This window comes from Camelus ferus, chromosome 12 (assembly GCF_009834535.1).
Source record: "Camelus ferus isolate YT-003-E chromosome 12, BCGSAC_Cfer_1.0, whole genome shotgun sequence".
Lineage (NCBI taxonomy): Eukaryota > Metazoa > Chordata > Mammalia > Artiodactyla > Camelidae > Camelus > Camelus ferus.
The window spans coordinates 37,408,731-37,421,538 of NC_045707.1; the positions used below are offsets into that span (position 1 = coordinate 37,408,731).

Sequence of the window (12,808 nt, forward strand, 5' to 3'; positions counted from 1 at the left end):
AGCATTTTCATTAATTACTAAAAGAAGGCACTTTTTTTTCTAGTTGTTTTATTGTATAATAAAAATGGTTATTAATTACTGAGTGCTTCCTATGTGCTAGTTGTTGTAATAGATGATATACATACATTCTCTGTAATCAGCCCTCATAGTATCCTTGTAAAGGAAGTAGTAACATCACCACCACTATTTTACATACTGAGCCTCAGAGGGAATACGTAACTTGCTTGGTCTGTCTGTGTGCTCACTCACTCACCTATCCATGCATCCACCTAGATTGGTTCTCCTACTATCTTGCTGGTTGCTTCATCTTAGTGTCTGTGCTAATTCTCTTTCTCTTCTTGTTTTCTAAGCGTTGGAATATTCCAGAGTTGAATTTTTGGGCAACATTTCTTCACTATTTTGGCTCACTCTATTGGAGATCTCATTCCATTTTATGGCTTTATATGGTCTCTATTTACTGATAACTCCCTAAAGTATACTTCTATCTTGATTTCTTCCCTGACCTCCAGACTTCTATAGGCTTCTCAAATTTAGCATGTCCTAAACAAAATTAATGAAGCTCCCAACAAAGCTGTTACTTCTGCGGGTTTCCATCTCATTAAATGGCAAGTCCATGCTTCCAACAGTTTGGTGCAAAAACCTTGGAAACATCCTTGATTTCTTTCTTTCATACCACATATCCAATCCATCAGCAAATTAATTTGGCTCTACCTGTGAAATATATCTATAATCTAACCACTTCTCTCTACCTCCTCTAGCATTACCAAATCCAAGCTACCAATATTTCCCACATGAACTATTACTACAGTCTTCTAAGTAGTCCCTGCTTCCATCCTGGTTCTTCCATGATTAATTCTCTACATAGTAGCTATGATGATCCTTTGAAAGTCAAATTATGTCACTCCTCTTCTCAAAGTCCTCCAGTTCCCATGGATTCTCATCTCACTCATAGTAAAAGATGTGGTCCTTACAACTTCCCTAGGTTTCACATAATCTGGCTTCCTGCTACTTTTCTGACTTAATTTCTACTATATTTCTTGCTTACACTGCTATAGCCATATGAACCTCCATGGAACTCCTTAAACACACCAAGCACTTTCCTGCCTCCTGGTCTATACATTTGCTGCCCAGAAACTCTTTTTCTAGAAACTTAAATGGCTCACTCCCTTACTTTCTTCAGGTCTCTGTTCAAATGTCATTTATAGAAAGGCATTCCCTGACCACCCTATATAATTAACCTTCAATATTCTCTTTTTTTATCCCCCTGCCTCTGCTTTAATCTTCCTCATAGTACTAATTACCACCTGACACAGTACGTATTTCTTCTTTACTGTCTGCCTTCTTCCCGAGAGTCAGTTCCATGGGGACAGAGATTTCTTTCTGTTTTGTTTACTGCTCTCAGTGCCTGGCATATTACAGGTGTTCGATAAATATCTGCTGATTGAAGGAAGAATGAATTAATTCAAGTAACTTTTTAAAAAGTGCCTTTTCTAAGCTAGGCACTATGCTAGGAAATGATGATAGACACAAAGTCAAATTATAATTTACTATGCCAGACTCTTTTTTTCCTTTTCTATTATGGTTTATTATAGGACATTGGATATAGTTCCCTCTGCTATACAGTAGGACCTGTTGTTTATCTATTTTATATATAGTAGTTTGTGTCTGCTAATCCCAGACTTCTAATTTATCCTCCCCTTTCCCCTTTGGTAACCATAAATTTGTTTACTATCTCTGTGAGTCTATTTTCTAAATAAGTTCATTTGTATCATATTTTAGATTCCATATATAAGTTGTCTTTCTCTTTCTGACCTACTTCACTTAGTATGATAATCTCTAGGTCCATCCATGTTGCTGCAAATAGCCTTATTTCATTCTTTTATATGGCTGAGTAGTATTCCATTGTATACATACACGACATCTTCTTTACCCATTCATCTCTCAATGGACACTTAGGATGCTTCCATGTCTTGGCTACAGTAAATAGTGCTGCTATGAACAATGAGGTGCATGTATCTTTTCAAATTATAGTTTTCTCTAGTTATATACCCAGGACAGGGATTGCCAGATCGTTTGTATGCCAGACTCTTTATGTGTATATTATTTTTATTCAATCCATTCAACTTCCTTTCTTCCTTATCTCTTTTTATATTGAGTGCCTACCATGTATCAGGAGGTATTGGAGGTCCTGGAGATACAGCTATGGAAAAAAAATGGAAACTAAATCTCAGAAAATGGAGTAACCTACCCAAAGCATTTACAGAATCCATATTTCAGTATCTCTGGTAGGGTAGAACAATGAATGCTCTTTGTGCCCTGTAGGCACAAAGCTATTGCACAGCAAATTATTATCTGATTCAGCCAACCATACTGAGTTTATCTCCCATAGAAGAATGAGACATGTAACAAGGGATTTTGTGTAGTATATACCTACAGTTCCAGAGTACAGTCTCTATTAACAAAGGTTATTTGTTGCACAAAAATTTTGTTAGCTATGTTTTGGTTCCTTAAAACAAGTTTTTAAATTGAAATTTTGTTGTTTTTATCCTTATACATCATACCAGACAAACTGCATATGTATGAAGCCTTTCTATTTCCCCACAATGCTACTGTCCAATAAATTTTTCCTTTTCTTTCCTGGGTCAGTAATTTCTACCATCTGTTCTCTTTCTACCTGCCCAAATATTGAATACTCAAGACCAATTTCCTTTGCATGTACACAAATTTGATTTAATCAGGCATTAACTATAGGACATAATAATTAGCCATGGTTCCATTTATACTATTATCAAAGCTAATCATCTGCTACATTAAATTCTGCCTTTCTTGATCATCATAGTCTACAGTACATCTTCCTTAGAAGGGAAGTTGATTTCTGTATTGTGCCTTTCATCTTTCTTTAGTTATCTTTTACTTGTCATGTCTCCTTTATCTGTACTGTAGTATTTCTTTGAGGACATGGAGTGCGTCGCATAATCTTTTGTATCTATATAATGTGTGGCCCAAGGCCTTTATACAAATAGGGTTTTTTTGGCTGTCCTGGTTAGAGATAGCAAAATCTAAACAGTTTAGTTGAACATGGATCTCCAATGTGAAAATGCTAAAATATAGAACACTTATCTTCATTTATTATTCTTCACCAAGTCCTCACAGTCACAATAGGATGTCTTAATCAAACCTGTAAATGACCTTAATTGGTCAATTAAACAATTTATTTTGCTTAAATGATAATTCATGCTTTAATGGTTCCTATTCTTCCAATAGACTGTAAATTCTTCAAAGATAGAGTCCCTATACTTTCTAATCTCTCCTTACCAGCAATTATCTATTAATATGGTCTATACATAGTAAAGTGTTTATTAAATCTTTACCATCAACACACAGAAGAAATGAACCTGGTTCATTTATTATGGGAAATTCTTTATGGCAATAAATGAACAATGGGATGAATGGTGATATCACGTACTGAAATGTGAAAATAAGAGAAAGAGGGTGAGGGGACAGGAAATCAAGAGATTAGTTTGGGATATGTTAAACTTAAGACATGTACTACACATCCAAGGGGAGGAGATGAGTAGGCATGTTATATTAAGTCTGGAGCTTAGGGGACAGGTCAAGGATAGAGATAGAAATTTGGGACTTATCAGCATATGGATGATTTTCAAAACCATGACTGATGAATCAGATCACCAAGGGAGTAGAAATGGAGACAAAGATAATACTATCTTCGGGCACTCAGATACTACAAAGAAGAGGTCCCTTATTGTGTCCTAGAAACCAAGTGAAGAAAGTATTTCAAGAAGGAGAAGATACTCAATTGTATCAAAATGGTACTGGGGAATTAAAAAATGATTTGAGAACTATTAGATTTGGCAGTATTAGGTTGATGACTTTTGATAAATACCTTTGCAGTGCAGTGGAAAGTGTGAAAACCTAACTACAGTGGGTTCAGAAGAGAATCAAAATGAGTAAAAAGAAGAGAGAGGGTGAGTACAGAAAACTCTTCTGAGGAACACTGCAAAAAGAGCAGAAAAGTGGAGAGGCAGCTTGAGAAGTGGGATTAAGGGATGGTTTGGGGGGTTTTTTTTTTGCTTTTAAGATGGAAGATGTGTTTGGGTGAAGACAAAAATGATCCAGTACATTAAAAAAAATGATCAATGTAAGAAGAAAGAGAGGGAATAAATGCAGGAGCAAAGTTCTTAAGGTTAGAAGGAAAGGGATCCAGGATATGAGTGCAGAGGCTGGCCACAGAAGGAAGCAGGGACAACCCATCTGCTGTGATAGAGCAGGAGACACAGGATATGGTGGTACAGATGCAGACAGAAAGTAGATGCTGAGAAAGATCTTACCATGAACTCTCACTATAACCATCTTACTCCAAACCATCATCAGCTCTCTTTTGGGGGGGTCTCCTCACATCTGCTACTCACACTCCTCTAGTCTATCCTATATATAATAGCCAAATTAGTTCTAAATATAAATAAGGTCCTAGTATTGCCCTTCTCAAAACAGTCTCATCTTTCCCATCTGAGTGCTTTCCCATCTCACTTAGAAGAGATTCACAAGTTCTATATTACAGCCTTATGTTATTTGATTCTTGCTTACCTCTTCTACTTCATCTTTCACTCTCTCACTCACACATTGGTGTCTAGCCTTGCTTTTCCTTAAGCATGCTAAGGCATCCTCTCATCTCAGGGACTTTGAACTTGTTCTCTCTGGTACAGTTCCTCTTCTAGAAAATTTTCAGAAATATTCTCAGAGAATATCCTCTTCCAGATATTCTCAGAGGTCCAGTTCTTACTTATCCAAGTTTCTGCTCAAATGTCATTTCCTCAGAGAGGGACTTCCTTATTCCCTTAAATTTTCCTTTCCCTTGTATCTTTCTTCAGAACACTTAACACTACTTGCCATTGTATCAAATATTTGTTTGTTTACTTTTAGTCCCCCACTATAAGGTAAACTCCACAAGGCAAAAACTTCATCTATATTTCAATGCTTAGAACACAGTACACAGATCTCTCTAAACATTTGTTGGATAAATGAATAAATAACTCAAAAAATATATAGGATCACTTATTTCTGGGTTAGGAAGATTTCAAAGATTAACAGTATCTTTTCTGAATTTCTAACATTCTAATGAAAACCACTGTGAAAGAATGACTCATTAATTTTATGTTTAAAAAACACATATAAGAAGATTAGCTTTGAGATGTAATACGTATTAAACAGTTACCTGATCTTTGAGAAATTTTCTGATGTTTCGATGGGCTCGGGAGCATTCTGTTAATAAGCTGAGAACCGGAGTTAGACCCTCTCTATAGCTGCTTCCCTATAAAGAAAACCATACACGCTGTGTTAGTTTAGTCTCTAATAGTATTACTTTTCTCTGTATAACTAAGTATATTAATACTCCCTTTTTTTGCTTCTTTAAAAATTATAGTCAATTTACAATGTGTTAATTTCTGGTATATAGCATAGTGATTCAGTTTTCTATGTCTATATTCCTTTTCATATTTTTTTTTTCATTACAGGCTATTACAAGGTATTGAATATGGTTCCCTGTGCTGTACAGTAGGGCCAAATACTCCTTTTTTTGAGAGGGAGACATCTTATGTTACCAAAGCCGTACAAACTATTTTAAAAATTATTCTCCTAACAATATTCCTATTTCGTAAGTTATCTTCATGTTTACTAATGCACATTTTTATCCTTCCTAGATTTTCCTACATTTTGCAGGGCCCTCCCTCCCTCCTTGGCTTAAATGAGGCAAGGTTTTGATGACCCACCCATACTACCTTGCTGCCTTTTAATATTAATGTTACCTGACAAAAGCAAGTGACAGAAAAGAGAAAACAAGCAACAACAAATGGAAAGTTGACAGTTTTTTAAAAAGATGTCTATCTTTTAGGTATTGTGGAAAGTATTTATCATCAAGTTTTTTGGGGGGATAATTTTTACATCTGGGACTTACAAAATACCTACGTAGAAAAAGTTTTTCTTTGTTTTTAGGTATTAGTCACAATTGTGGTGTCGCATCAACACAATTTTCAGCTTTAAACAAATTCACTTGGTTTCAGCAATTTATCATTTATTGTAGTAAAATGGTTCCCAGAGTATAAATGATTATTCAAGATGTCAGCTATAAAAAAGTTTAAATTCAAAAATCACATCCTGTGATGTCTGTATGTATGCACATTTGTATTCAGAAGCATCTTCCCAAGGACCTCCATTTTATCAGTCTTACCTTGTCTATTCTCTTCTCCATAAAATTGAGTAAAACATGAATGGCCTCCATATTCATACCATTGTATACCATGGTACTATTTTTCAAAACTGTTTCTTTCTCAGTTGTTTTATCACCGGGCAGTTCATCTAGAGTAGTTGCCTCTTGGGTTGTTTCTTCATGGGTTAATGGACAAATGAGAACATCCAAACAAGAGACTGGAACGTTGCTTAAAAGGTTGACTGCATTACTGAAAAGCAATTTAAAAAGACAATATTTTAATTTGACTGAATAGTCCTTTAAAATGCAAACATAATAAGGAGTTCAGAAGTGACTTTTAGGAGTCAATTAAAATTCTTTTTCAAAATGCGCCTTTAATATTATGTGGCATTTGCTGACTAAGAAAATAAAGAGAACTGTTTCAAATACACACATGATAAATTAGAAAGAACAGATGTGAAATGGACACACACAATCACATGATGTCATGTCACTTTCAGAAATGCTAAAATAAGAATTAGTGAGCTTTAACACCAGCTCTTTAATTTTATTATGACACAATACTAACGTCACAGTTTTCCTTGGGGTTTTAAATTCTTTTGTGGATCCACTGGTGTTTTATTATTCCTTAGGTACAACATATTTGAGAAGCACTGTATATAAGCACCTTATCACAGAGGCAACAATATTAAAAACCAAATACTGCAGGATTAATTTATCCTTTCTAGACGTAGAAATATAATTTTTAGATCATCCCATTTTTTTGTAAGACATTTGCAGAAAATAGGTAACGGTGCTTTTTCTCCCTCTCTCATCACCAGACCTCTTCAAAATAGGCCAACATAGCTATTTCAAATCTCTATCCCCCTAGGCCTTTCTGCTATGTATTAATGAAATAATGAGCCTGGGATGTGCACCAGTAGGGGGAACCCAAACCTCATATTTTTTGGTATTCCCTAAAAATCTTGTTCTGTTGCTCAGTGTATAGGAGATTAAAATGACACTAACAATTTAAAAATTAGACATGCTCTCAATTAACATCTTTTCCTTCATGTACTATTTTATATTCTTTCATTTAAAAGGAGAAAGAGGTGGTGTTCTGTCCTACTGGATCTTAGAAGCCTGTGCCTCAGAACTTCCTGATAAACAACAATGGAGAGACAGGCATTACATTTCCTAGTGACTGAGAAGCAGATCTAAAAATAACCACATCCTGACTAAAAATAAACTCCTGCAAATGCAATTTAAAAGTCTAACCACTTGGAAACCAAATTCAGGGGTTAATCTAACTGATGCCGTCTTAATTTAGACCATACTAATCCCTTTTAATTTAGATTATGTTGAAACCCTCAAAAATAAAACAAAATAAACAACAAAAAAACCGAGAAATAAAATAAAAAATATTTTCTCTCCTTTATCCTGAAGTGTGGCTCCGTTTCCCCAAGAATGAATATATTCTTTTTATATTATGGGAAAAAAGTTAATAAGAACTCAAAGTTTAAAAACCAGACAATATTGAACAATAAGTGGTAATATAGAGGGCATGAAAAAAATTAGAACCAAGAACAAAAATAATTTAGTAAGTCCTATGAATGAATGGTTCCTGGTAAAATACAAGTTATTTGGTTGTTCCCACTCAGAATCTACTATTACTGCCGCTGCTGCTACCACTATTAAACAAAATCCCTAATTTTGGTTATTTGTAAATAATTACAATTGGCTGAAATACAATGCTTTTCCCTCAAACTTTCTTTTTAAAATTGCCCTTATCTATAGATAAAAATATTTTGCTTCTAACTTAAGCATTTGGAAACTGCTATTAAATATCATATAATTTAATATTCACTGGGGTTAAAAGAAAAAAAAAAAAACCAGAACTCTATCTTAGAATTACTTTCTAATAGTGTAAAAGCCATTCTGATATGTTAGGATTCTTTTTTCAACACATAGGGCAATACACTGGAGTCCACCAATAATAGTATGATTCCCTGAATCTACCATAGAGACCACACAGAAAAGTTTAAGGTAATGCATTTCATTACAAAGGAATTTTCCCTTTAACTTCATTTAAAATAAGCAGTTTCCAGGAATTTGGTAAATTTACAAAACCAAACGTAGAGTTTGATTCAACAAATATTTGGAGGTTTTAGACTTTTCAAGAAAAGTTCTCAATTTCTCATTTCTTATCAAACAACTGAGCTCCCAAACAACTACAAAATTAATTTTCTGGCTCACTGTGTTTCAGCTATTCTTTTTAAGTAAGGAAGGCCAGCTTTTTGAGCTCTGTCACTTCTCTGACAGTTTTATTTGTGGCAAAAGAGTGTATGAAATTCTCCAGCTACCAGGAAGTCAGTGACTATGCACAGATCTGCACAATGGTGTTTGCATTCCTACTCCAGGGGGTAGAAATACTGTGTATATTACTCTCCCCTTTTCAGCTTCCTAGAGATCATTAATCACTGGGACATGACATCCTCCCACTCATGCTCCCAGCCCCCTCCTGATATGCAGATTCAAAAGCTGGGCCTATTTAGAGCTCCTTAATGCTCCGATTAAACTCTTGTTAGTTGTGAGAGAGGGAAGGCAATCTATAAAATCCAGTCCAGTCAGTTGCTGGGCTAAACATAATTTAATACCAGATGACATTGAGGAGCATGATAACAGTACATGTAGACCTATCGCTATTAACAAACCTTCCTGGTTAACTGTATATTCTCTGTATTTGGGGCTCACGTATCTTTTTTCATGGCTAGAAAATCTACTTAAATAAACCTCAAGATCTCCAAAAGATTTTCAGCTGTAAATACTTGAGTTTATTTTAATCTAATTCAGTTCAGTAATTATTTATTAATTACTTATGCCAGACATTGATTTAAGCAGGTATTATGAAGAAAATACAGACAAGTCCCTGCCCTTACAGAGCTTATTTTACAGCATGGAGAGAACAGTCAATGAAAAGTAAACAAACAAACAAAAAGTTAATTGAATAGAAAGTGATACATGCTCTGAGGATACAATTCAGGAGGGTAAAATAGGACATGCGAGTTGTAATTTTGACTAGGGTAGTCTGGGCAGATCTCATTGAGATGCTGCCATTTAAACGAAGACTTAGAGAAAATTAAGGAGTGAGCCCTGTAACTATGTGGGGAAAGGGCATTCCAGGAAGAAGGGCAAGAGCAAAGGCCCCAGAGCACAAGCAGTGGCATGTTTGAAGAAATGCAAAGAAGTTGGTGTAGCTGAACCACCAAACAGGGAAAGGAGTACGACAAGAGATCAGCTGGGTAACAGGGGGGCCAGATTAGTTTTGTAGACTATTACAACTTTAGTTTTTATTCTGAATGAAATGGGGAACCACTGAAGGGTTTTCATAGTGATACTCTATCCTTATGTTAAAAGAATCACTCTGGCTACTGTGTTGAGAACAGGTGGTAGGATATAAAGGGTGAGGAGAACCAGGTAGACAAACAGGGTGGTAACAGAGAAGTGGCCAGATGTGGCTGACAGGCTAGTTGTGGGTATAAGAGTCCAAGTTTCCAGCCTTAGCAAGTGGAAAGCTGGAGCTGCCATAAACCGAAATGGGGAATACTGCAGGAGAAGCAGTTTTTTAGGGGAAGAGTAAGAGTTTAATTTTGGATATGTTAAATTTGGGATGTCTGTTCGACTTCCAAGTGGAGATGCTAATAAGAAGTCAACTGTAAGAGTCTGGAGTTCAGGGAGGGACATCTGGACTAGAGATATAAACTGTGGAGTCATTAGCATGGAGATGGTATTTAAAGATTAGAAAACGGGATTAGATCAGTAAAGGAGTGAGTGTAGATTGAGAGACTATGAGAACTCGGCCTGAGGCACTCTATCATCCAAAGGCTGAGCAGGAGAGGAATAAATTACAACTAGTGAGGTAGAAAGGAAACCACGATAGTATAGTATCCTGGAAGAAAGTGTATCAGTAAGAATGGAGTGATCACCTGTGTCACGTGATGCAGACAGCTCAAGTAATATGACAACTAAGAAATGTCCACTGGATTTAGCAACAGAGAAGTGAACTTAAAAATAGCCAATCTGGTGCAGCAATGGGACTAAAGCCTGAGTAGAATGGATTCAAGAGAGAATAGTAGAAGAATCAGATAGCCAACACTTAGAGGAGGTTTGCTGCAAAGGGCAAGAGAAAATTGGAGCAGCAGGAGGTGGGGAAGTGTTAAGCCATGGTGACCTGATCATTGTTTTCTATGTGTGCTGTAGACATATCCTCACTTCTGTGTTTGTCTATGTTCTCTCCTGCTTAGAATGGCCTCATTCTTTAAGATTAGCTCAGACCTCACTTCATTCTCAACAAATATTTACTATGTCTTATTCTAGGTGCTAAGTATACAAAAATAAATAAAATATGCTCCTTTTCCTAAGAGAAGGCAACGTAACATATTTGGTAGAGCAATGGATTAATTTCTAGGTTTCCTCTTAGTAAAAGTGTGCCTTGGGCAAATTACATGACCTCTTCTAGGCTTTGGTGTCCTTATCTTTAAAGTAAAGGAAAATAAATTTATCCCATCAGGTTCTTGTGAGGATTAAATGAAAAAAGGCATGCAAAGCACTCTGCCTGGTATGTAGTAAATGGCAACTATTAAGGAGCTTTTGAACAGAAGACATATTGTACTATAAGAAGGAACAGCAAGTATATGGAAGAGAGAACATGGTATATGTGGGAACATGAAAACAACTCCCTAGGTGTAAAGCAAAGGAAAAGGCCTCTAGAGGACAAGGCCTTGGTAGGCATTAGGACAAGAAAAGTGTTTATATGTGTGTAGAGTGGGGTGGGAAGTTATAAAGGGGATTGCCATGATGAGATATATGTTATGGCCAGATGGATAACTGATGACCTTAAACCAAGTTGTGCTGGCAAAGGAGTGGTACAGATACCATGAAAACAGACTTCCCAGATGAGTTTGCAGATGATTAATAAACGCGTAGTGACAAAAGAAGTTTGCTCTTAATTGTAAAGTAAGAGGGAAGCCATGAGAGGATTCTAAGCAGAGATTTGCTTTAAAAAAAAAATAACTCTGTATATGGTAGGGAGGATGGACCAATCTGTCACGTTAGGTAAAACTTTGCCACAGAACAGAGCAGCTTGAGTTTAGAGCTGGAGAAAGAAGGTGGTCTAACAGATATGGGGTTGGGTGCTTGCAGACTGGCAGGACATGACAGTGAGGGAGTAGAGACAGGTTGAAATGATGAATCAATGCTTTAGAATAGAGAGAAAAGAAAGGAAACCTGTAAGGAGGCTTATAGATAGGAGAAAAAAAGAATTGGCACAGGACCAGAAGTCTGGACAAAGATGGAGAACAGGTACAGTATGAGTGAGGAAGACTTAACCTTGTCATGCTAGACCACAGTGAGCTTATACTTTGAATTCTATCTTTAATTATTATTTGGATAATTAATTCACTGGGAAACTACCCCAAAACTATCTTGTGATATCACTTCTATTCTTGTCTTGAATTACTATTTAACTTTTCATAATATTTATGTCCTGTCTCCCCATTTAAACTATATGCTCCTCCAGATTATGCACTATGGTATGGAGTCCTTCAAGAACCTAGCATGATGCTCAGCTATCGTTTAGATAATATCTGTTCACCTAGATAACTATTATTCACAGTGGGAATTAGGTTAAAGAGCTAAGAGTTTTAATGATAACAACAAAAAAGACAAAATAAAGCCCCTTCTCCCCAATCTCTCTAAACTCTCCTTTTTCTGGATACCTACATAAGCTTGTTCTTGTTTGATACAACACTCATCAAAACAACTGCACTTACTCACTTACTCTTTTATGTCCTGGTTGGTGAGCCCTGGAGAAAAAAGAATGTCCTGTATTCATCTTTGTTGCCTCTAGAGCTCCACATAGTGCCTGATACATAGTAAGTCCTCAGTTAATCAATGTACACCAGAATGAAATTGTCTGATTTTCAAACATTTCTTAGAAGTCTGCCATGTATAAGACATTATGCTTATTTTTTACATTTTACATTTTGCAATATAAGTGTATCAAATTAACTCATTGTACACCTTAAATGTACACAATGTTACATGTCAATTATGTCTCAATAAAGTTAGGAAAAAAAGACTATGCTTAGCATTGTAATGAGGTGTCATTAGGTACTAAACTGTCCCCTTCAATATGTAAGATAAAATGAACTGGTCTAAACAAAGAACAACAAAAGAGGCAGGAAGGTAAGTACTTTTTAAATACACACTGGCTCTTCTGGGTACCTAAATAAATAAATACATAAGTAAATAAATATCTAAATACCTAAATAAATAAATACATACATACATACATACATAAATAAAGCTTTGTAGACACCAGTGTGCTGAGTGAAAGAAATTAGACTGAGAGGCTAAGAGAAATTAAATCAGATCTGGTCCTCCCCTCTCCTTTATTCTCCAGTGTATAGGCCATCCCCACCTTCCACCTTCTCTCCAAAATGAAACAAAATCACAACCACACACAACTTTTTTTTTGGTTGTTTATGCATAAGCTTATTGATTATGGACAAGAGGGCTGAAAATACTCTCGGGCAGACAGTAGAG

The 12,808-nt window shown here is 35.9% G+C and overlaps 1 protein-coding gene across 6 annotated transcripts in view; it reads right to left on the bottom strand.

The window, feature by feature from the left end:
* Positions 1-12,808, bottom strand: part of RIC8B (RIC8 guanine nucleotide exchange factor B) — a 97,498-nt gene that overhangs the window by 35,425 nt on the left and 49,265 nt on the right. For all 6 annotated transcript variants that reach the window (XR_004324646.1, XR_004324645.1, XR_004324647.1 and 3 more), the window contains exons 5-6: positions 6,245-6,473; positions 5,234-5,329 (exon numbers count right to left, since the gene is read on the bottom strand). Coding sequence is in view for 3 of the 6 variants with exons in the window: in XM_032493400.1 (XP_032349291.1) it covers positions 5,234-5,329; positions 6,245-6,473 (325 nt within the window). In the remaining 3 variants the exon portion in view is untranslated. The remainder of the gene's footprint in view (positions 1-5,233; positions 5,330-6,244; positions 6,474-12,808) is intronic.